At 40.4% G+C, this 25,636-nt stretch overlaps 1 protein-coding gene across 1 annotated transcript in view; it reads left to right on the top strand.

The window, feature by feature from the left end:
- Positions 1-5,055: 5,055 nt before the first annotated feature.
- The window catches only part of DPY19L2 (dpy-19 like 2), a 51,577-nt gene continuing 30,996 nt past the window's right edge, over positions 5,056-25,636 (top strand). The window contains exons 1-9 of the mRNA XM_053661288.1: positions 5,056-5,250; positions 8,094-8,118; positions 9,419-9,506; positions 11,273-11,410; positions 12,726-12,846; positions 15,997-16,090; positions 20,774-20,831; positions 22,624-22,715; positions 24,864-24,963. Coding sequence (XP_053517263.1) covers positions 5,115-5,250; positions 8,094-8,118; positions 9,419-9,506; positions 11,273-11,410; positions 12,726-12,846; positions 15,997-16,090; positions 20,774-20,831; positions 22,624-22,715; positions 24,864-24,963 — 852 coding nt within the window. The 5' untranslated portion in view covers positions 5,056-5,114. The remainder of the gene's footprint in view (positions 5,251-8,093; positions 8,119-9,418; positions 9,507-11,272; positions 11,411-12,725; positions 12,847-15,996; positions 16,091-20,773; positions 20,832-22,623; positions 22,716-24,863; positions 24,964-25,636) is intronic.

Genomic DNA, 25,636 nt, shown 5'->3' on the forward strand with positions numbered 1-25,636 from the left:
TTATCTGAGATAGTTCTTCAGACTTTCTTTGTCTTTCATGGACAAAAAGTCCTGTTGTTCAATGGCTGATAATTACTACCCTTAGTTATCCTGATGTAATCCCAGATTTGGTCACTGGGAGCCTGCGGCGCTAGCTCCCCTGCACTTATTTTTGAGCACTTCTCCGATTTCTGGCATAACACATTTTCCCAGCCTCATCTGGTTTCTCTTGTGCCCCAGCCCCGGAACCAGCCATTTGTACAAGGAGCCTGGACTCCTTTTTGTTGGGGAACTGTATTAGGAACCAAGATCTGGGTGCAGATGTGCCCAGTGGGGCATGTTCGCTGCCAGGCCCTCTCAGCTCACAGGCAAACACACATTCAAGTATACATATGTGTGCGTGTGCACAAAAGGTCTTAGAAATCACGAATGTATGCCGATATCTCCAATTCCAAGGTGTCCCACAGAGTCCTTCTGCCCTTGCTCTGCTCCTTTCCATATCTGTGTCTGCCTTCTTCCACAGCGAGAACCCCAGCTTCCAACAACATCCACCTATCATTTACTCATCTCTGCCAGACATGCCAGCTGATGTCAGGTCACTTCACTCAAACAACTACTATAAATACACCTACAAACAGGGGATTTGAAGTTGTTTCCCTCTTCAACTCAGCGTCCATGGTTAAATGACATGTTTTTCAGTTACGTGGGTTAGCTCCTTTCTTGTTCTCCTGCCTGGTCATGTCTTTCATTTGCTATACAACTGAGTTCATTTGTTCAGCTTGCTTATAGTTTTAAGGTTCTTTTTTCCTTCTCACTAATTCCTACTGATATTTAAAAAAGAACATTAACATGTTTAAAAAAACTCATAGAACTGATAAGTGTTTGTAGCAAACTTGTAGGATAGAAGGTTAATATACATGAGTCAATTGCTTTCCTAACTATCAGCAATGAACAACTCGAATTTGAAATAAAAATACACCACCACTTACAGGAACACCAAAAAGGGGGAAATGAAATATTAGTGTGTACACAATCTCTATGAGGAAGACTATAAAACTCCGATGAAAGAAATCAAAGGAGATGTAATAAATAAATGGAGAGATTCTTCATTTTTGTGGATATAGGCAGACTCAATATTGTCAACATGCCAGCTCTTCTTCACTTGACCTAGAAATTCAACGCAATCCCGATCAAAATCCCAGCAAGTTTGGTGGCTATCAGCAAACTGGTTCTACAGTTTACACGGAGAGAGAAAAGACCCAGAATATCCAACGCAATCTTGAAGCAGAGCAAAGGTGGAGGACTGCCAGAACCCAACTTCGAAACTTACCACAAAGCTATGATAGTAAAGACAGTCTGATACCGGTGAAGGAATAGAAAAGATGATCAACCAAGCCACAGAGGAAGCCCAGAAAATAAACCCACATAAATACAGTCAACTGATCTCTGAGAAAGGAGCAACAGATCCAGCTGAACAGACACCTCACCAAAGAAGATAAGCAGATGGCGAATGAACATGAAAAGATGCCCAACATCATATGTCACTTGGGAAATGCAAATGAAAACAACAATGAGATAAGGCTATGGGAACGTGGAATTATTGCACAACCTTGTGAATATACTAAAGTCAGTAGATTCTACACTTAAAAGAATGTAAGTTATGGTATGTGACTTACATCTCACTAAAGCTGCTCCTTTAAAATGTTAAAGAAAAAGATATCCTGCAAATCTTTTATTTTCATTCCTTAGGGCCCAACTTGTCAACTTTGAGGACTTCCAGGGGAGTAAATCTTGTGTACTTGCGAGTTAAGAGTCAGTGGTCAAGAGTCTTCTCCCTGCCTCAATTTATTTTAACTGTAAAAAGAAGATAATATTGCCTATTGGATAGTATTGCGTGGCCTTAGGCTCTCAATTTATACAAGTTTGTTTTTATCCCTTTATTTTTTTTCCAGGAAGAATTATAGCTGGTTGTTTGGATTCCCTGGGAATGAAAAAGATACTGTAGATAATCCTTCTCCATCCTGGGCCTTGATTTGGTAATAACTGGTACCTTTCATAAAACACTTATTATATCTCTACACTCTATATACATCATCCTACTCAATGTTTGCAACCACTCTGTGAGGTTTGTGCTATTATCATTCCCGTCTGAAGTATGAGAAAAATGAGGCCGAGAGTGATTAAGGAGCCTACAGGAAGTGGGAAAGCCAGGATCCAAGTCCTGTCTGTCCTTGTAACTAACACACTGCCCTAACCGCTTGCACAAATAGTTCTAAATTCTAAGAATTAAAAAGAAACTTTATCTTGCCTTTTCTTAACTCAGATATACGGCCTTAACTAAGAAACAAAAACTGCATAACTCAACAGTTCTTCTCCTGATGGATTATAAATTGTCACTGGTAAGTGTCTCAAGAAGAGTTTGAACAGATTGCAGAAGAGGATTTTCAAGCTCCCCGTGCACCTCCAGTGGGCGGGCAACATCGATACAGAAGCAGGACTCTGCTGCCCCCAACAACAGTCTCCTGGTCTGGATGTAAACTCTGACTGCTTATCGGTTGTTTATAAAATGTGCATGTGCAAAGACATTTCTTTCAGTGGAGGTCACTGAACTGAAGAAAAATTTCAAAAATATCTTTTAAGATGTGCACACAGACCAATAGGAAAATGCATAGCCACCAAGAAGCACATACCATGGCTCTCCCATTTGGAGAGGACAAAGGTAGAGATACATATTTAAGCAAAAGGGTTTTTTTCATTTTTGTGAATTTATAGGAAATCTTGTAAAAGTATAAACTATAGATCTCATTTGGTTTACCTTTATACAATTTCTTGATTGAAATGAATAACATTACTAAATCAAACTACTCTAAGAGAAATGTTGGATATGTGGTTCAGTCATAGCTAACAAAATTAGGAGATCCTAAGAATTTTGTTACCATCTTTGGGAGTAATGGTGGCAGACCAGAGATGAACGCTGGGATGCCAATTCCAACTCCTTGTACCATAAAAAGGGAAAAAATACATTACTGTAAAAGAAACTGTAAAACAGCACAAATAAAAACCCACTTTTTATGCAGAAGAGTATCAAGTAAAGTGAAATTAGTATTTTAAACTATCAAATTTTAAATTTTGAAAATGATGTTCATTGCACTAGGAGCTTCTTGTTCCATAAAACGAAGCTAGACAGAGATATAACCAGGCTGCTCAAGGGAAATTTATATCTATGTGTTTGTGCAAAGTTCAAACATTTAAATTTGATTAAAAATTATCTGAATCAATTAAAGCAGAGCCATTACTGTATTAAATGGAAAACCACACATCGCCCATGATGAATATCTTCATTACTTTGATACATGAAATATACAAAGTCATTATTTTTATGCAGAGTTATATTTGGAATTTCCCTAAATTTCATATTTAGTAAACTGATTTATTACAACAGTGATTTTTCTGTTTCAAAATGAACTTTAAAACTACCTAAAATATTAAATTCTGATTTACAAGCCATTATTGCCATCTGCTGGTTATATAGTTTCATTGCAATTTTTTTTTTTTTTTTTTGCAAATTACCAATTTTCTTCATTAAAAGGCAAAAGGAAAAACAAGGGTGAATTTTAGATATAGAAGATTGCATTCAAAATCTCTAAGTAAAAGAAATCCATAACTTGCTAAAACATGAGGCATAATCATTTCAAAGAGGATAGGATACTGTGAGGATATGTTTGTATTATACCAAATTGTAATGTATCATTTTAATTCAGTTCATCACAGAATAAGTATCAGGCTTACTATTTTTAAGTTATTGTCATTAATAAGCATATAGCTAAAACATGACTCACACCACTGTCCATTCACAACTAGAGCAAAATAACTGTCCACTCTTGGAGAAGTCATAAAAAATGAAAACACGCCATAATTGTATTCAACCGAACGAAACTAGTGCCACGTTTTCCCTCATAGAAGCGCAAATCTATCTCTCCTTAGCTGGAAAATGCATAATTACTTAGTTTGTCAGCTTCCTGAGTTAACAAATGAAACTAGAACTTACATAACTGTTTAATAATAGAACTAACAAATAACATAATGACAAAAACTTAAGTAATATTCATCACTATACTCTGAATATGACCAATCTAAAGTAAGATACAGGATTTTCATCTTATTTCAATTAGGCATGTACTATGTTTTAGGTGCTTTTTTTTCAGATAAGGAAATAGTAGTTATTAGCTTAAGTCACACACTAGTAAAATATTTAGACTGGAGCCTAACATACAGTTAACTCTGTGTTTAGTATATATCTGAATCATATGCATATATTTTGCTTCTTTTACCTTTAAACTATATCATGAGTATTTTCCTATATCATTACATATTTATTAAAAATGACTTTAGTCAACTTAGTAATGAATGCTGCATTGCACTGAGTGTTCCATGTAACTGTTTGAAGTTGAGGTTATTGCTAGTCTTCAGTGATACAAATAGCCTAGTGAGTCTTCTTATAAAACTACTTTTAAAGGATAAAAACGATCATATTTGCACTTACAGGGGTTTGACCAAGGTAAGACTCCGCTGTATCCTGTTAAGACACTGATTGATCCAAAGTCCATTGGAAACTCCAGGAAACAAACAAATTAATTAAAAAGGGAAACCTTGGAAACCGAGGGAGTGCGCACTTGTGGCTGTGCTGGGGCAGCTGCGCGCGTGCGGAGGGCGCGACGGAGCCGGACTTCACGCCCCGCCCCCAGGTCCCTCGGTCACCCTGACGACCCGGGCCACCCGCAACGGCGGTGGGGCGGAGTCGTTGAGACTCCCAGCCCCCGCGGACTCGACGGACCGCACTGGGCCCGCGCCGCGGAGAGACCCAGGTCCACCCGAATAGGGATTATGAGAAAATGGTCGGGCAAAGGAGGAATAAGCCCAGAGAAGCGGCTTCGGAGCCGCTGCATTCTCCGCGCTGCGCGCAGGCGAGGCGGCGGCGTCGGGCCGCCGGGGCCGGGGAGCCGCTGCTGGAGGAGGAGCCGCGGGAAGAAGCGGAAAAGCCGCAGCTGTCCAGGGCTGTAGGCTGCGGGCGCCTGCCGGGGGGCTCCCGGCCCTGCTCTCCGCGGAGGGCCCGAAAACCGAAGGGGCAGAACTGCATGCAAATGGAACTGGTCGCAAAGACCCTGTTTCTCCGCCGCTTCCAATTCTTCAACTCTTTCCTGGAGCAACTGCGCGACAAGGTGCATCTATTGCGGAGGCCTCAGTTCTCCTTCCGGACAACCGTAGGCGTAGGTGAGCGCAACAGGCTCCAGAGAGCCCTTGGGTTTGAAGTGGTTTGGAGGAATGGCAGCCTAACAGCAGTAAAGATGAGGTCCGAGCTCTACAGAATCGCTGGCAAGAATCCCCAGTCCCCTTCGTTCTTGTGTTAACACATTTTCCAGGGTTTTGGGGCAAGGCACCAACAAAATATTTTAACCGGGGCATCTCCGTTTATATCACAGGTTGTGAAAATGAGAGCTTAGCGCTTGAGATGCAGATATTGTTAATTAAGGGTTAATTAAGGGAATTAAAGGCGTCCGTTTGAAAAGCTGTGGAAAACAGGAGAGAGAGTTATTCTTTGATGGGAGGGAATAGAAAAGTAAGGATTACCGCACAAAGAAACATTGAAGTGGGCATAAGAGACGTTTGCGATGCTTTTGTCAAATCATCGTTTCAGTCAGGTATAAGGCCGGGTCACTTTTAGAGGTGAAGTTGGTTGACAGAACACAGGGCACCCGGAGACTTGGTTTTTCTCATGCCTTCTGCATTTAGACCGTTGGCATTAGTACTCCTTACATTTTACCAGGTGTGGAATGTGGGGCACTGGGAGAGGCTGAGAGGCACAGAATATTTTGAGGATTTTTTGAAAACTAGGTGGATTTAGTGGGATATTTTTATTTTTTCCCTCTTCCCTAAATATAACTTAAGAGTTTTCATCAGTATATATAATTGTTGGGAGAATAAGAAAGGATACAAATGTAGTTGAATAGGACAGTGTATTTTAAAGTCATCGTATCAGAGGGGCATCTGTTTCAAGTTGACAAAGAAGATACAGGTTTAATTTCAAAGTGGTTCAGAGTATATTATATATTGGTAGGAAGAGTTACCATATCTAGTGAATGGGTTTTTTTTTTTTTCTGTAAAGAGCCAGTTAGTAAATATTTTAAGCTTCAGAGACCACCTGCCATCTCCATTGTATATTCTTCTTCCTTATTTTTGCAGCCTTAAAAAAGTGTAACAGCCACTTTTAGCTAGTGGACAAGAAGAGACAGTGGGCTGTAGTTTGCTGTTCACGGTGTAAAACAATGAAATCTTCTGAGAAGTATTGAACAGTTGTAGGAATGAGCTCAGGGTGGTTGGGAATATGGAAAAAGACCTGGAGAAGCGTGATTGGGAGTCTTTGACATTGCAGTGTTTATTATTATTGTTATTATTATTATTATTGAGTTATTGATTAACTTGCTGTTACTTTGTTAGCTGAGTTATTTTTGAATTTTTAAGGGGTTAATGTTGGTGGTGTGAGAAATAACTTGCCAAGTACATTTTGGGACAACCATAAGAAATATTGGGGTGGCCAAAAAGTCTGTTTAGTTTTTCTGTGAAATAAAAGACACATTTTCACCAGTAACTTAATTGATTTGGATATTTGAGTATGTTGGCTATCTCCTGCTATTGGCTTCTAGTGGGTAGACGGCATGCAGCTAAACATCTTCCAGTGCATAAGACAGCCCACAGCAAAGAATTATTTGGCCAAAATGTCAACAGTACAAGAAACTTCGCAAACCACTTTGACACATTCGATCAGTCTCAGCACTGAACAAATCTTTTTTTGAATTTCAGTTGTGTTTTTATCAGTAATTTTCCTCACTCTTTTGAAATAATAAAGCATAGTATGCCCAAAATATTGCATATTTTCTTCCATCTCTAATATTAAAACGGCTGCACAAAATTCACCAACTTTGATAAGCTTTTTAAATGCACACTGCTATGACAGCTGTCACAATACAGTGTTACAAAATTGTTTCACCTGAAGTTAAAGACAACTAAGTGCTACTTAAGAGCCATCGTGTGGAAAAAACTGAACGAACTTTTGGGCCAACCTGGTACTATTATAAAATCTTGGAGGGGAGACAGGACATCAGGAATAACTAAATAAATTCACTCCCCTGTGACAGTAACAAAAATACTTGAAATATTATGGAAGCAGTTTTTTCAGATCTTTGGAAATTAACCAAAGGTTTACATCAATCTAGAGTGCATTTATTCAAGAAAAATGACCGAAACTCTGTAAGAACAGTGGGGTTGGTGGTGTTTTCAGCTGGCCTCCTCCCATCCCTTTTCCCCAGCTCCACGATGTCCTTGAAAGTAGACAGTGTCTCTGCTACCAGAAGGGACAAACAGTGTTTGGAGCACCTCAAAAAGCCTATCCCCACAGCTGCTTCCCAGTCTCTCCAGTCTGGCAGCTCCCTAATGAAGCCCCCTTCCTAGGACATGGGCGTGGGGACCCCAGATGATCCTCCTGGGCATGGAGTCTGGGAGCTGTCAATGCTCAGTGAGGGCTGGAGTGGCCTTCAAGGGGTTTGTGGAGCAGGGCTGCTGAAGAAGCTTTTCCCTGCGTTGCCACATTGTGATGAGCCTGGGACAGTGGGTTCCAGTGGCTTCTGTGGCTGGAGTCACTGCTGAAAGGACCGAGCTGGTCAGACTGTGTATATGTGATTCTTTTTAAAACTTAATGTACAGAAGCAGAAAGTAACAGAGGTAATAAGAGAGAGGGAAACTGAAAAATCACAGAAAGGTCTAAAAATCATCAGTAATTTCCTCACTCTTTTGCAAATTGCATCAGTGGTCCTGCACGTCTCTCCCTTTGCTCCTCTTGTGCCCCCTGCAGAGGTAAGCGCTAGCCACAATTCATTTTATGAGCTTCTGGAATGTTTCCTGTGTCGCCCAGACAGGATTAGCCAGCCACCTGGCCTGTGCGTGCTCTCTGTAGACACATAAGGGGGTACATTTGAAAGAGTTATATAAAGGGTGTGTTAGAATTACCATCACGCATAATTAAGCAGCTTTTAACCACTTTTTTCTTTTTCTTTTTCCAGCTGCCTTTATGGGAGTTTTGCACTGGTAAGATTAGCTTCAGTCTGAAATAAATAAAAGCACTTGAATTAAAAGTTACCATCACTGTTTGCATACAATAAAACCATGGCCTCTTGGCATGAGTAGAGAGCATCTGTACGTGAGTCTGTATCAGCAGACACATACAGATTACTTTAGAAAGAGCCTCATGCAGAAGCAGCAATTACAAAATGGGTGCATTAGGGGAATAGTAACTTATGCCTTAAAATAATTTTGCTTTACCAAAGGATTCACTACTGTATTTCTTAAAAATCTAGATTTCCTAGTGTTCTTTGCTTATTTATTTCCTCTAAAAAACTACCTCACTTTACAGTAAAGTTACGTTACTTGACAGAAGCTTAGAAATAAAGCTTAGTAATAACTGGCACTTGGAAATCAGGTGGAAATGAAGCCAGAGACTGCAGTCACAGTACAGAGTTAAATGAGCCTTCAGCACACATGTGCCTCACTTTACACAAGTGATTTTTTTGTTAAAAAATATATGTAAAATTATACTACTTTTTCCCTTACCTATTTCATCTCTGCCTGAGCCCAGGGATTTCTCTTGGGAAGAATGGGTTCTGCCCCACCGCCTTGGGGACAGCACTGTTCTGGCCATTTGGTCTGCAGGGAGACTGTGGTGTTAGAACTAAGGCTGTGGTGGTAAGTGTTCCCTGCAGCTGTTGGCCCCCGGCCTTTGTCCCACATGTAAATGGAGGTGAGTGGGAGCCGGGCTGTTCCTTCAGCTTCACTGGAAGCACCTGCACGCAGATGAAGGGCAGCAGCCGGCTCCCTTCACTGACTGTGCTCTTCCCACTGGCGTCTCTCTTCACTGCCCGCAGCTGTTTTTCACAGTTGCACTAATGAAACATCTTGAAGTACAGCCCTGTGTTGACGCTTGAAAGCCGATTCCTTGTATGGAATAAGCCTTACTTATAATTGCTTTAATATCAAGTAGTTCTATTTAAAATTATATTCTGAATGCTTTTCTGCGGTTACAGAGGCATTTCCCAGACTTGGTACATTCGAAGGCCTTGGGGAGCTTTACAAATGAGCCAGAAGTTACCTCTGTTCTGACTTAGGGGCCGCAGTTAAAGAAGTTCAGTTGTGTGTACAGCACCAGACTATAAATGCCCGAAAATATACACGGTAGAGAGCAAATTATAAAGTTATCTCAGTGTTGATTATTAAGATTTATTTTCTTTCTTCTTCATGGTTTTTGTACTTTGTTTATCTGTAACTTGGTTATTTTACAGCTTGTTTGAGACATGTTCTTGTTATAAAATGGTGCTTTATTTTTTTTTTCTAGGATACATTTAGTAACACTTTTTGAAAACGATCGCCATTTTTCTCACCTCTCATCTTTGGAACGGGAGATGACTTTTCGCACTGAAATGGTTAGGTTCCTTCTTCTAGTGAATTGATGTGTAGTATAGTAATATTAAGACTATAGGGTGGACATTTAAGAACTGAAATGCATTTTCGGTGACCTGTGCTGTTCCTCTGAATCTTCCCCTCACAGCCCTTTGGAAGCTTTGAAGAATTGGCTACATTAGCATTTGTATGACATTCAAAGTTTTAATATTTTATAGGTATTATTTCAAAGGAAGGATAAGAATGTTATTAAATAAAGAGTGTAGGAGTGGCAGAGCACTGGATTCAGATGTTGGGTCTGTGCATCCTTGAGTGACAGCCATTCAGTTGACTTCCCTCACTCTCAGTCACCTTGTCTGTGAATGAGAAATAAGGCCAGACTTACAGGGCTTTATGGAAAATGAAGGGAGATAGTGGGTGAAGCACGAAGCACCGCACCTGGCACAAAAGCCATAGCTGCTATTAACCCTTGCTGGTGTGCCTCAGTGGTTGAATGCCAGCTTGTGAACCAAAGGGTTGCCAGTTCGATTCCCAGTCAGGGCACATGCCTGGGTTGCAGGCCAGGTCCCCAGTAGGGGGCACACGAGAGGCAACCATACACTGATCTTTCTCTCCCACTCTTTTTCTCTCCCTTCCCCTCTCTAAAAACAATAAATAAAATCCTTTTCAAAAAGCCATAGCTGCTATTAACGAAAACCTACATATTTATTTTCTCTATCAATGTTGCCTTATGCATGTTAGGTGTCCTGTCATTGTAGCAGTGCCCCTGGCCCCCTTAAGCAGAGATAAAACTCCCTGTCTGAACTCGTATGTTGCCAGTCCCAGCCGTGAGGACGTGCTCTCTCGGACGTCAGCCGAACACATCTTCAGGGCAGCAGCCACTGCTGTTGCTTACTCTCCCCAGGATGATGTGGTTGTGGAGGCCGAGTGAGTGGAGAGTGGAAGATCATTTTTAATGTTTTTTGGGGGAGAGCGTATTACAAACAATGTGGCCCTTCACTAGCTTGTATTTTTTTCTTTTTATCGAATGTATTGGGGTGACGCTGTAACAAAATTACACAGGCTTCAGGTGCATAATTCCACAACACACCATTTGAACACCGTGTTGTGTGTTCATCCCAAGTCTCCATCCTTCACCATTTATTCCCCCCCACGCCCCCCTTCACCGCTTGTCAGCCCCCACTCTGCCTGCTTTTAGATTTTAGGAAGGAAAGCAGGAAATCAATGGGGGAAGTAATATGAAACAACGCACTCCCGTTCATCTTTGACTTGTAACTAGCCCGGGAAAGTCGCCGTTTCATGTGCCGGAGTCATGCACTCAGCTAACCCCCCTTCTCAGGAGAGAGCATCTGTGTCTTGAGCGGCAGTCAGCTGGCCTGTGGTCAGTGAAGGACTTTGTGCCGAGATATTAGGTGGAGCCAGGAAGTAAGTTGAAAGCATCAGGTTCCATCTGATGGTGTTTATGGTCATTTATGTTAGTTCATAAAGAGCTGGGAGGAAAGAGTGGAGGTAAAGTCAGGCATGGTAGAAATAAAAATACATTGTATACATATTTTAAGGTGTGGTTGGCAAAGCTCCTTAAAACATTTAACCACCCTCCAGTGCTTCTTCAAACCTACAGGACCTATTACTAAAGAATAGTACTGCAATAACCTAAAGAATGCAGTAGTAGCCAGGAAAAATTAAGTCTTCTTATTAACCCTTTCCTACTGAAAAATTGCTCTAAAAGGAGTTGTAGAAATAATTTTTTGCACATTTTACTTACATTGACAATTTGTGCCTCTTGAAGGGACTTTATTACTCCTACTTCAAGACCATTATCGAAGCACCTTCATTTTTGGAAGGACTGTGGATGATTATGAACGACAGGCTCACCGAGTATCCCCTCGTCATTAACACGGTGAAACGCTTCCACCTTTACCCAGAGGTGAGTGGACCCGGGGCCAGCTGGAGTGATTCATTTTACTAGAGAAAATAGCAAGTGAACAAATGATGTTATTAAAAGGAGGGACCTTTAAGGTTTATTGATTGTATGGGTCCTTACAGTTGGGCAGAGTATCAAAAGTTCCCCTGCTGAATTTGTGTTAATTTGCACTCCCCTTATTATCGGTAGAGTTAAGAATGTTTCCATGTTTACCAAACATTTGGATTTATTCTATCAATAACCTATATAAATATTTGTCACCTACTTGATGGTTGCTTTCCTACTCATTTGTTGGAGTAATTTGTGTATTTTATAGCATAATCCCTAGAGATACGTGCCGACATATTTTCTCTTGATCTGGCTGCTTTCCCTCCATCAGCTCTGTTGAGGTAGAACTCACATGCAGTAAAATACACCATTTTGAGTATACAGTGCTTTGAGTTATACATTTGACAGATGTGTAAGACTGTATAACCAAACCACAATTGAGTTATAAAACATGAAAATAATGCCAGAAAGTTCCCAGGTGCTTCTTTGTGGTGACTATCCTTTCCCTGTTGAATTGTCTTGGCATGTATGTTGAAAATTGATTGAGTATATTACGTATGAATCTGCTTCTGGATTCTCTACCACTTTGTTGTTCTGCATGTCTGTATTTACGCCGGTACCACACTGCTTTGATGACTGTAGCTTTACAATAAAATTTAAAGTAAGGTAGTTCTCCAACTTTGTTTCTCCTTTTCAAAATTATTTTTCTATGTAAGTGTTAGAGTCAGTTTATCAGTTTCTCCAAAACTCTTACTGAGATTTTTATTGGGATTGCATTGGATTTATACATCTGCATGGGAAGAATTGACATCTTAATGCTGAATCTTCCCATCTGTGATGATGGGATAGATCTCCATTTTCTTCATGGTTTTTTCCCAGCAGTGTTTTGTATTTTCAGCATACAGTTTTCTATAAGCACTATTTTACTGTTGTAAATGCTATTCTTTTTAAATTTTAGTTTCTCATGTTTTGTTGCTTTTGTATAGAAATTACAGTTAATTTTGAATATTGAGCTAGCACCTACATGTTGATGAAGTGACTTAATTACAGGAAGTTTTATAGATATTCCTTACTCTGTAATATAGAACTTTAGTTTATATTGTGTGCATGTATAATTTTAAAATGATTGTTTCCCAAGTAAAATGATTTAAATAAATCTGTCAAAGTTTATAATGTCAAAGGCAACCATCACGAAATGGTATTTTGGAAAAGTTACTGTGAAGATAATGTACTTTCCTTCACTCTCTCTTTTCATTTTTATCTTTTGCAGGTGATTCTAGCCTTCTTGTATCGCACATTGGTGGGAATAATGAACTTATTTGGGCTAGAAACTAAGACCTGCTGGAATGTTACCAGAGTAGAACCTCTAAATGAAGTTCAAAGCTGTGAAGGCATGTTTTTTCCTACACTGCTGCTGGGTTGTCATTAATGTTTGCATAAACAGCTTATACTGTTAGGACCAAGAATTATTGTGAACTAGGGATTGATTTTCTTAAAACACAACTGGTTCACATAAAAGTATTTACCTTTACAGCAATTTTCTGACAAGGCTATATACTTATATGAGTATTAATTTAGAATTTGGGTATAATGTACACCAGTGTATGGCAATCCTGACTATAAGTTTTGGGGTAGCTTGAATATATAAATGTGAGGATAAATTAGTCAAATATTTACCTGTAATAGTTAATGGAAATATAAAACCAGATATGCAACAAAAGACTGATTTAGAAAAACTTCACATTCTTTATATATACTACCTTGTATATTGGTATCTTAGACAAAGAACCAATTTGGGATCAGTTAACAGTTTTCCAGCATCTGTATTTGTTACTACTACTTATAAGATTTGCAGTTTAGCACTTTTACAATCTAAGTATGATGCTCTCCCTTGAGACTGCTATTTGAAGTCACATATGTCTACTTGCATAGCATTTACAGAGTTGGTGTTATCTTTATTTCTTCACATTCTCCACAACATGAACACAGTATATCTTATAAGTATATTTTTATAGACTTGTTTGCAATAACATTCAAGTCTCAGAATATATGAGGTCTCTCCGGAAGGTATCCAGCCATGTAATATAAAAAATAGACATTTATGGAAGAAAATAGAAGATACAAAAATCATTGTACATAGGACAATGATGCTTTATTCCCCTTCAAAGTAGGTACCTTGGGATGTCACACAGTTCTCCCAATTGCCATCAGCTGCCCCGTTGTATTTTCCTGAATCTCATCAACAATCTGAAATCTCTTCCCTTTCAAAGATGATTTTAATTTGGGAAAAGCCAGAAGTCACAAGGCACCAAATCTGGGCTGTAAGGGGGCCGAGTCACCCGGGGATTTTATATTTCACTGAAAAACACTGCACGAGACATGATGGATAAGCAGGCGAGTTTCATAATGAAGCTGCCAATCGCTAGTTACCCATAGCTGTGACCTTCTGAATCATCAGAATAGTTTCCACAGAGGAATGTTTAAGCTTTGTGCAAAATTTGATGCAGATTCATTGCTGTACTTGCTTAGTCATTTTGAATGTGACGGCCACACAGTACACATGCACACTCAACAGCATCTACCGTCCCCACGGACTATTACAGTGAAGTCTTCACTGTTCACGCATGAGAATTCCAGTCCACTGTCCTTGGCTGCCAGGTAACATCGATGTTGCACAAACCATTCCTGGCTGGACTTTTTCTGGATAGACCTCACATTCCAAATCTGTATTTCCCTACATTTTTTCTAGTCCTTTAGGTGATCTTTATAACTTCTAAAATAACATCGATAGAGGATTTTGAAACATAATTAGGTTTTTCTTAGCAAAATAAAGGAACGGAGGAAATGCCTCATAAAATGAGAGACTCTGTAATGACTCAGTCAGCTTAGAAAGGATAGCCTTTTCTGAGAGATGGGGAAAAGCCACAGTATGTATATACATTTATGATATTTACTAAGTTGCCACTGGGTGACAAGTTAGTGTCAGGCCTTAGGATCCCGAGGTGCGACAGCCAACTTGGCACCTTGCCCTCCCAGCACTAATAGCTGTGATTGACATTCCCTACAGGGAAGCAAGTTTGCCCTGGGCCAGAGTAGGGGGAAGTATTTCAGGAGCAAGGACAGCATGGTCCAAACTCCTGAGGCAACAGAGGACTGAAAGAGGGGCTTCCCAGAGCAGAGAGATGGAGAAGAAAGAATGGCGGGACACGGGGTGGGCCTGTCTGTGAGCAAGGGTCAGGAGGCGGAGGGCCGGCTGATGACCAAGGACTCTGTACTTTACTCTTTGAAGCATTCTAACAGGTTTGCATTTTAAAAACCACTATTTTGGCAGTTGTATGGAAAAGGTAATTAGTAAAGGACAACAGTGGGCTCACTGAGACCAGGCAGGAAAGGGAACTGAGAAATGCACGGATTTGAAAAGGATGTTGGAAGCTGATGTGACAGGATTTGGTAATTGGTTGATGGGAAAGGGGAAGGAGAGAGAAGTCGTGTGAGTGTTTGGTCTCCACTTAGTCGAGTCCCTTTGAACGGTGACAGACGTCAGTGAAGCGCAGGTTTGAATTGCTGCCTCAGGTGTGGACACCTGAGAGGCCGCAGAGTGGAGAGGTGGAGTGTCTGTACCTGCAGGTAGACGTAGGGCCACGAGAGGAGGTTGTGGGCTGGCAGCAGCCATGGAGTCACCCGTGTGGAGATGACACCTGGAGCCACAGAAGCAGAAGAACTTCCTTAAGGAAAGTACAGACTGAGGCATGTGACAGAGCCCCAGTGTCCAAGGGGGCAGCGTGCAGGAAGAGAGGCTGGTGGGGCAGACGGGGAGGAGAGGTCAGGGAAGTGGGGGTGAGCACGGCCAGCCTCCAGGCCGTGGCACCACCAAAAACTTTGAAAACCAAATAACTTTACATTTTTTGTGTTCTGTTTGCCCAACCATTCAAAGTTATCTTCATACCAAGTAATCTCGCAGATTTGTTCTGAGGACCGTGTGACAGGAAGATTGTAAGCACCTCGTAGAAGACCACGCACGCTTTAATATATTTTACACGTGTCCATCTGCCTCTCCAGCGACCTGGTCTGGTGCATGGGGTGTGTTGTATGGGAAGGTTTAAGGTTTGGGCTGTACGTCATAATGGATGGAATGACTAGATTATCTCACACCGGCAAAGCTGTTCCTCGGGGTCAGAGCCCATGTCTTACCCTTCCTAGAACCAAGCCAAAGATCATAATGCAATGGATTTTCTCTCGCAACTCATCAAGTGACTCACAGGCAGTTCTAGATACTAAGCAATAGCAGCATCTCCTATATGGGAGGCACCAACTATTTCAGTATAGTGATACTTAATCAGGGGAAGGTATAAACGTAACTGCAAGAAAGTATAAAATCTGAGTGTAACTGATAGTATCTCGTGTAAGGGGAAAGTACTGATGTAACTATTAAATGGAGCAGTTGTCTGCGAAGCAAATGCTTTCAGTAAACTCATGAGCGCTTATGTCCTATTACTTTATAATCATTCATTAAATACTGAATAATCTGTGTCTTTTTAAAGGAATGGGAGACCCTGCTTGCTTTTATGTTGGTATGATTTTTATTTTAAATGGAATGATGATGGCGTTGTTCTTCATATATGGTGCGTATCTGAGGTAAGACTACAGATTGGAAGATCTTTTAGTGGCCTTATAAGGACTGGCTGGCATTTGTTGATTGTATGAAAAGGACAATTAATGAGATTAATTGCATATTGGTAGGAACACTTTTAGATCTCCTGTACTTTTTTCAGAAGCCTGTCCAGCGTCACTTGTCCTCCAACTAGAGCTGTCACACTAACACCACAAAGGCCTTCCTTCTATTCTTGTGGGGAGTTTGTTTGTTACCTAAGATTCCTTAATAAATTTTAATGAAGACATCCCTGGGTCGTGTGTGACATTACTGTCAGGGAGGCAGTCTTTAGTTGGCGTTAGCAGCTCAGAGCCTCTCATTTCAGTCTCTGTCGTGTGAAATTAAGAGAGCAGTGAGGAGACTGTATATCACTCACAGCAGACACACACGCGACAGCCTGCCTGTCCCGGTCACCCCACTGTGCAGCCCAGTCGGGGGTAGCAGTGTGCTTGGTCACGGGTGGTAGGTTGAAGTCAACTATGACAGGCATGTACAGTTGACCCTGGAACAACGCAGGGGTCAAAGGTGCCACTTACCACCCCCTGCCCCCTCACAGTTAAAAATTCATGTATAACTTTAACTCCCCCAAAACTTAACTACTAACAGCCTACTGTTGACCAGAAGCCTACTAATAACACAAACGGTTGCTTAATATATATTTTGTATGTCCTATATATTAGCTGCATTTTTATAATAAAGTAAGACAGAGAAAAGAAAGTGTTATTTAGAAAATCTTGAGGAATAGTTAAATACATTTACAGTATTGACTGAAAAAATTCCACGTAAAAGTGGACCCTCACGGTTCAAACCTTCATGGTTCAGGGGTCGACTGTTGTCTGCTTCTCACTATCCAGTGAACCTGGGATGAACCTTTGAGCTTTTTCAGTGAAAAATAAGGTGAAATCCACCATGGTTACACCTAGGAAAGCATTTGTCTTCCTCACGAAAGGATGGACTCAGCTGCCCCTTCTCTGTTTCGTCCTGCATTCACTGGGATGTGATGCCTGGGGCTGCTGCAGTCACATTGCAGCCATGAGGGGAAGCCCATGAAGTTAGCACACGTGTCTGCACTCACAGCTCCACACTGCAGACTGGGGATGACAGCCATGTGTTTCGTGGTCCTGTTGGCTTAGTTGGCACACATCCATATTGGAAGCCACTTCTGTCAGGTGTTTGGTGTCTGACAGCAGAACACGTCCCTAACTAAGTCATCATCCTCCTTTACAATGAACTGCACGACGTTTAATGTTAAATATCTAGATTTAATCTTTAAATAGTATTTATTGTTTTCATAGGGTTTTTGTCTAGGTACAGGTTAGTATCTATACACCCCTGGTTTTAGGAAGTTTTCAGTATAAAAATACTAGCATAGAATCAATGAAAAATATATACAACATTGTACCATATATCCTATTCAACATAGTAAGTTAAGGAAAAGTAGTAAGTACAGGATTGGAAAGCTTGAAAAAAAGAAACAAGTATCCTTATAAGCAGATCACATGATTTTATATAGGAAAATCCAGAAAAATCCATGGGTAAAGTACTAAAATAAGAAAGTTTATGATGTTATTGGAAACAAAATTAATACACGTATATTGTAAATCTATAGCATCAAAAAATGAAATTTTAAAAGGATTCCATTTAGAATAGTCTTGAAAAAGAAATTTTTAAGAATAAATTTAGCAAAAACTATATATGATCTCTTTTGGAAAATTATAAAGCTTTGAGAGACATTTAGGAATATTTAAATAAATGGAGACGTGTGCCATATTCATGGGTTGGAAGACTCAAAGTGACAAGATTATTCCCATTGATTTATAGATTCAGTGCAGTGCCAGTTTTGTTAACCTTGCTAAACTGTGAAATTCTTCAGAAATGTGAAAGGCCCACCTACCACAGTTGACGAGGGCGGGACCAGTTGCTTTATTAACTGGGTCCCTGTGATAAAGCTAATGTAACAGGGCAGTGTGGCACCGGCATGGGGGCGTAGCATCAGAAGCAAGCAGAGCCCAGAGGCAGAAATGTACGATGAAAGACCCCTGATGGGCAGGTCAGTGGGCACAGACAGGGGTCTCATAAGGGGCAGGGACTGAGAGATTGTGGAGAAAAAGAGAGAAGTTGGGGCTATATGAAATATAAAGTCTATTTGGATTAAAGTCTCAAATACAAAAGACAAAATTGCAAAATGTTGAGAATGTTACATAGGAGAATATCATCAGGAACTTGGGATAAGAAAGAATTTCTTAAATAAGGTGTGAAAGTTTAGCCACAAAGGGAAAACTGATAAATTTTATTTAAAAATTTTAAGTTTCTTTAGACATTTTAGAATGAAAAGATAAGCCACAAACTGGGAAAGATATTACCAAGCATATACCCAACATAGTATCCAGACATTACATTAATTAATTTGATAAATTTTTATTGAATGCCTAGATATTCAATAGCCAAGACCGAAGGCACTATTTTAGGTGCTGGAATTAAAAAAGGCAATGTCTGTCCTCATGGAGTTTATGTTCTAGTGGACAAAATGATATACAACCCAATAGAAAAATGGACAAAATATTTATGAACATATATTTCCCAGAAGAAGAATCCAAATTACCAAACAAAATATGTAAAGTTGACCACCATTATTAATTACTGATATCAGGAAAACACAAATTTAAACTACAATGAGCTATGATTTTACATCCACTAGATTGGTAAAAGGAGCTTTTACCCATAGCAGGTGGATATATGAATTAGTACAGCTGTTTTGGAAAAACAGTGCACATTACCTAGTAAAGTTGAAGGTGTAGATCACTCAGCAATTCCCATTTAAAGTGTGTATATCCAAGACGCCCTGGCACGTGTACACCAGGAGATAGTATGTACAAGAATATAGCAGCATTGTTTGTAATAGTTCCAAACTGGAGACAATGCAAATGTCCGTCGGCAGAGGGATGTGCACGCCATGGTTTAATGCAGTGGAATCTGTCCAACGGGGGGAGGAGTGAGCTGTAGCTGCCCACATCAACACGAGCAAATCTTACAATGCTGAGTGAGTGAAGGCAGGCACAGGATAAAAAGAAATCCTGTACACTTTCATTTGTACGAAGTTTAAAAACAGACTAAATGATAGTATGATACGTGTGTAGAAGTGGCTGTATTGGTCATCACAAAAATGAGGACAGTGGCTGTCTCAAGGGGTGGCAGGTGGGGGCTTGGGTGAGATCAGTTTTCTATCTCAGTGCCGTGGTTACCAGGATGTTCACTTTATATCATTCCATGAACTGTCTAGAAATTTTATGTGCTTTTAGATATGTATATCATACAGGCAAAATATATTTAAGCCCATCACAGTATTACTTCATTACTTTATGGTGTTGGGCTTAAAAAACATTCTATTTTAGAAAATACTTTGCAGAGCTTATGCTGTTTTAAATGCAGGAAGTGTTTCACAGGAGTAAAACTTTGTAAAAGTACCACTTTGCATTGCTAGAGCAGCCCCAGAGGCACCCTCTTCTCTGAATTGGTTACATAGTGCTGGAGTGTCAGATGAGGCCTCGGGCATTGAGGAGGGTGTGTAGACAGAGCACACAGTCACTGTAGAAGGTCACGGAAACCGTGAGGATGCTGAATGGCACGTGAGAAACAAGAGGAGACTGGGGGGAGTGTGCGTGTTTCTGCTGCAGCCGAGTAGGGGCCCTCTTCATGGCCCGTGAGTGGTTAACGATATAGTTAACACGCACATCTAACTTTATCGAGTCCAAAGTTAATTGATATTTTCCCTGTTCTGATCAGTACAGGGAATTTTAGAATGCTTTGCTTCACCACAGCTTCTTGCATCTTGCGACTGTTACCACAGTTCAGTACTCCGATTGCCCCTCCCCTGTTGTCATTATTCTCTGTGCTTTATTTTGTTATTTTGGTTGTCAAACCTTGGATGTATGCACACGGTTCCGGTTTCCAGATGCAGTACTGTTTCCCCCCCCCAGACATTCCCTCTCTCTATTCCTTACTTTTCGAAGTGCATCCTTCCAATTTCCTTTTGTGAAAATTTATTAATGATAAATCATTTCCCATTTGCTTTCCTCTACTTATTTTTTTTAACTAGTCCTTCCTTTTTAAATCATCCAGCCAAGACTTACTATCTTCCGTGTGTGGAGCTGTGGCTGTGAGTGATGAACAGCGTACAAAGAAAAGGCAACTTTAAGAAACGGTTCTTAGCCTTTGAGGGTTGTCCTTGATCTAAGTCTCGTTTTCTACATTGTTGTTTCTCTGGGGCTCAAGGAAAGAATATTGCAGTAGTTTAGACAGTTTAAAGTCACTACTAAATGGGACTGTTAGACTCTTGTTTTCATCCCTTCATCAAAAGAGAAAAATTTGCCTCCATTCTGAATATTCAGAAAATGTAACATAGATTCTGAAGTGCTGGCTTGTTTGTTAAATATTATGTTCACACCTTATGTATTTTATTTAGAAAATATAATGTAAAAATCAGATCATTTTATATGTCCATTTTATATGCTTGCACATTCAAGATTAAGACGTCAAAAACATGGGTACTTTTGAAGTGTTTACGACTATTTCATATGGTTTAGTACTATGACATTTTAAATTCTAAGATAATTTTGTGAAAAACTCTATAGTTTGCATGGATTGTGATCGTGTGCTTTTTTTTACAGCGGGACTCATCTTGGAGGTCTAATCACAGTATTATGCTGCTTTTTCAACCATGGAGAGGTTCGTTTTCTAGAAAATAATTGTTAAATAGAAGGGACTATATAGGAACAAGGAAATATATTCATCAAAACAATATATAATTGCGTATTACTTAGGACTTCGCAATATTTTAAAGAACCTTGTAAGTTGCTATTTAATCACGTTGATCTGCAGTTTTGCATAATAATTAGAATTAATGACAAAATATCTTGCATGGTTTCTTCTGTATAGATTCATTCATGTGCATCTATTTTATAGAAAAAGGAAACACTGTGCTTGTTGAGTTCAGCACTGGGAAATGGTCGTTACCCGCACAGGAGCTACAAAATGGAAATTTAGGTTAAGTTACGTATCCAAGATTTCACATTCACTACACAGTGAAGCTGGGTTTCCCATTCACAGCTGTCTGACCCAGGGGCGTCCAAACTTTTGGCGTCTCTGGGCCACACCAGAAAAAGAACAGTGGTCTTGGGCCACTCATTAAACACACAGACACTAACGAAAACTGATGAGCAACAAAACGGTTTTAAGTAAACTTACGCTTTTGTGTTGGGCCACATTCGTAGCCGTGCTAGGACCTATGCAGCCCATGAGTCCAGATTGGACCCCCTGCTCATAAAACTTCATTCCTTCTATTACATTAACCTGCCGTTTCAATACTTCAAAATGCTGAATCAAAATAGAAGCCAACTAACTAATTCAGCCCAACAGGACATGGGCCACCTAAAAAAAGTCCTTAGAAACTTATGTATAATGGGATAAGTTCACCCAGCAAAACCCTGAGCACGTACCGTGTACCAGGCTCTGTCACACACTGAGGAACCGGCAGTGAGACGTGAGAGAATCTGCTAGTTCATGGAGCGAGGCCTGTCGGGTGTTATGGCACAGCTTGTATGTGGGCTGATCTTTCTTCATGCCTGTTGGGGGAGGCAGATACTTGGTTAATTTAGAAAAACCTGTTAGACGAAGGAGTCATAAAAATTACAGATAGCTGCATTAACTCAGAGCAAACAAATGCCCTCTCATCTCCAGCGTGTCCATGTGGAGGCGAGATGTAGTCTCCGAGCGTGCTGGACGGCTGGCATTACGACTTTCTGAGCCAGGCCACAAAGCCAGAATCTTCCAGGGTTCATAATTTTGGTTTCTTGGAAGAGGAGCAGTAACTTTTAAGACTCTTGCAAGGTTACAAGAAATTAGATGTTTTCTATAACTTTAGAATTTTTGATATAAAACTTTTATAATATTGTCCATATGTCTTAAAACAGTTTTAAAGTCTATTTAAATGTAATGAATACTTTTATTATGTACATCATATGAGTGATTTCCAGTTGTTTTTAGAAATGTATAGTTAACTTTTTAACAGGCATATTTCACAGATTCAGAGATGATCTTAATTACTCGTAATGTGTATCTATAGCTCATTAACCTTGTTATATGCAAACTCCCTGGATGTCTGTGAGTTCACTCGGTGACACGTGTTAGATATTTTCCTGAGTACGTACCCCTCTCCTTACCTGGGGACTCCCGGGCCACACCACAGAACGTGGGTCTGTTTTCCAGCCCTGGGTTCCGGCTCCTGTACCTGCCCTCCTGCTTGTCCTTCCTGACAGTCTTCCCTGGTTTCTGGGCATGCTCAGTGAGGGCTCTCTGCTGGGTGCCCGTCAAGAAAGCTCCCCAAACCCAGAAGCTCCCCAGGCGCTCAGCAGTGAACAAGCCTACTATTAAAATGCTGAGAACCAGCCCATATGTGATTCTGAGATGAGCAGTGTGTATTGCATTGGGATGTGAGCAGTAAGCATCTTACTGATTTCAGGCCACCCGTGTGATGTGGACCCCACCTCTCCGGGAGAGTTTTTCTTACCCGTTCCTCGTGCTTCAGATGTTCATTTTAACTTTGATTCTCAGGTAATTTTCATCAGTAAAACAAATCTACATAACTTTTAAGCTAAGTTTCTTAAAAATGTACTTCCACCTATTGTTAAAATTCAAATTTAGGTGCCATTTTTAAATTACTTTTAAAATAAATTGAATATCCATTTGAGAAAATAATCTAAAATACTATGTAAATTTTTTTTGCCACCTGAGAGTCTAGGCTACAGGTGTTAGAGAACTACATTATGTTTTAGTAAATCAGAATTTAAGGTTTCATGTATCTTTGGTAAAGATTCAAAGGTGTTTAAGAAACTATTACATTTTTCCCTCAAAGATTATGTAATCCGATCCCTTATTTTCCCACCTGTGGTTTGAGTGAATATTCATGTACATCCCAAGACAGGAGTGTGCTATGCACAGATGACTTGGGGAGATGCCAGGTTAGATAGATAGGAAATAGTCATGTAGTCATGAAATATTCATATATTCACAAAAATTTCTTGACTGATGTTTGTAGCAGTTCAATCAGAATTTGACCTCAGTTGCTTTTCTTGGACAGTTTTATTTGGAATTAATTTTATAAGCCTTACATATTTTAAGAGGTCTGAGGAACAGCAACTACAAAAACACGCAGAATACTGTAAATAACTTGGCCGTAGAAATGTTCCCTAATCGTCAGCGGCCCTCTCAGTGGGTGCAGTAGTGGTCACACCCCTGGAACTCCTGGGAACCCGCTTCTTCCCTTCCTCCCATGCCTACCAGAGTCTGCCTGTGTCGAAATCTTTTGTGTACATGTTTTGTCTTTCTTAGAACTGTGAATTTGTTAACCAAACGTACACACACGCATGCGGCTGCCTGCACACTCACCATGTTAAAATTCCACCCGAGGCGGGAACCCCACTGCGCTGCTCTCCTTCACCACAGAGCGGTGTGCCCACTGTCCGCTGACAGTGAGGCGCTGACCCATTCATCAGTTTACCACAGGGGGCAAGTGGCAGCCCGGTGGCCCCCACCCTGAGAGTGGTGCAGACTGACTCCCGGCTCCTGGCCTGTGGGACACATTCATTTTGGATTGAGTTGGGAGCTGGGAATCGGCTCTCCCCCCAGATTTCTCTGTCTTTGCTCTGCCCATGACTTTTTCTCAAAGATTATGATGGAGGAAGCTGCCCGTTTATCCTGCTTCTTTGTACGGAAACTCTGAAGAAGGTGGTTTACTTCCCATTTTTATTTTTGGGGGGTGATATTAGTCTGATCAGTCAGGGGTTATATGGAATGAAATGTGTTCATTGGACTATTTAGGATTGTACCCTCGAGTGCATGTGCTAAACCCTGTACCTTTGCCCAAAGTAATTTTTGTTTGAGAGATGTAAGAAAATTGAGTGCTTAATGAAGATTATGTTGTGATAATATGAATAAACAATGTGAGCATTTAAAATCTTGCTTTTGAAAACTCATGTACCATAATACAAGGAGTCATCACAATCCAGTACAGCCTTCACAAAAAGAACAGTTACAGTTTTATCACTTAGACAAAAATATTTGCATGTGTTCTTTCATATTCTAAAATGTACTAAAGTCTTCCCTGGTAAAAGCTGTTAGTGACTGATGTACCTTATAATTGTAGAATGAGCAGCTTAACTTTAATAGGCAGGAGTTTGTGTTCCAGAATTATTCTTTTTAAAATCATCTTAATTTCTCTCTTTAAAATTCCCTCATGGTCGCTAATTCATTGCTTCACCAGCACTTAGACTTTCACTTTCCTGCACTTCTTATTAAAACAACACAGTGGCAGCACAGGGAAGGCCTCGCCCCCCTCCTGGGCCAGCACCCAGGGAGCGAGCCCTGTCCCCTGCCTCTCCCCGACCTCGCCGCAGGGGGCGCCACTCTTCCACTGCTGGACTGGGTCAGGGGACAGTGAACTTTTATGTTTGAAATATCTCACTGATAAACTAGGCGCGATGTTTCCTTTAAAGCTCCAATTTTCATTATTTTATGCCAAGCATCTTTACAATCCAAGTAGTAGTTTAAAGTTCTTTCTAATAAGCATTTAAAAGTTAGTGATACTTTGCTGCCTTACATCAGAGGTGAGGGAACCACTAGACTTGGTCATCTTGCAGCTCCTCTCTCTGTAAGAGGCTCTTTTCCTGGTAAAACTTACAGCTGTCCATTCTCCCCATCAAGGACCTCGAACAACAGCAGGAGGCATTTCATGGCGCTGGGCCTTGCCAACGTCGCTTTCATGCTGCCTTGGCAGTTTGCGCAGTTTATACTCTTTACCCAGGTGAGGTGACTTTAAACTAATTTGAGTTGACTGCGAGATGCACTTTGTTGTTTCCATATAAGTTTTAAAGTGTGATTATGTTTGTGTCCTAATAGATTTTTAAAATATGGGATAATTATGAAGTTTACATACATGTGTGATTTTTTAAAAAAATAATTAAAAACCATATATCCTACAGTCTATTAATGTATTGCTTAGTTTGGCGGACACTAATGATCAACACGCAAAAGCCTTTTTTCTGTTATTTTAATTCATATCTTTTCTTGTTGGTATTTAAAATGAGTTCTGTAAATCTGCCTGTAGGTTTTCCTTTTGCCTTAGGAATTATTTTGGGTGCCAAGCTACCCAACATAGTGGGGGCCAACCCTATTCTTCACAGTAGAGGGTTTCTGCTTCTAATGTAGCTTAATTATTGGCAGTTTTGTTCGAAGAGCTGAGTCTCACCAGACACCATTTCTCCACTTGGTAATCGTGACATTTTTGAGTGGATAGAGGCAGTACCCTGTTTCCCCCAAAGAACTCAGTAATTGGTGGCAAGAAACTGAGCTGGGGAAGCAGAGGGTAAAAAGTTGATTATGATGCTTTTCCATGATACTAACATTTTTCAGGAGGGCTCCTTTCTGCCTAATGAATAAACAGGGTCAATAATAATGTCCTTTAATAGGAGTGAGAG

Source organism: Artibeus jamaicensis, unplaced genomic scaffold (assembly GCF_021234435.1).
Source record: "Artibeus jamaicensis isolate MK-2021 breed Jamaican fruit bat unplaced genomic scaffold, CSHL_Jam_final contig_1016, whole genome shotgun sequence".
NCBI lineage: Eukaryota > Metazoa > Chordata > Mammalia > Chiroptera > Phyllostomidae > Artibeus > Artibeus jamaicensis.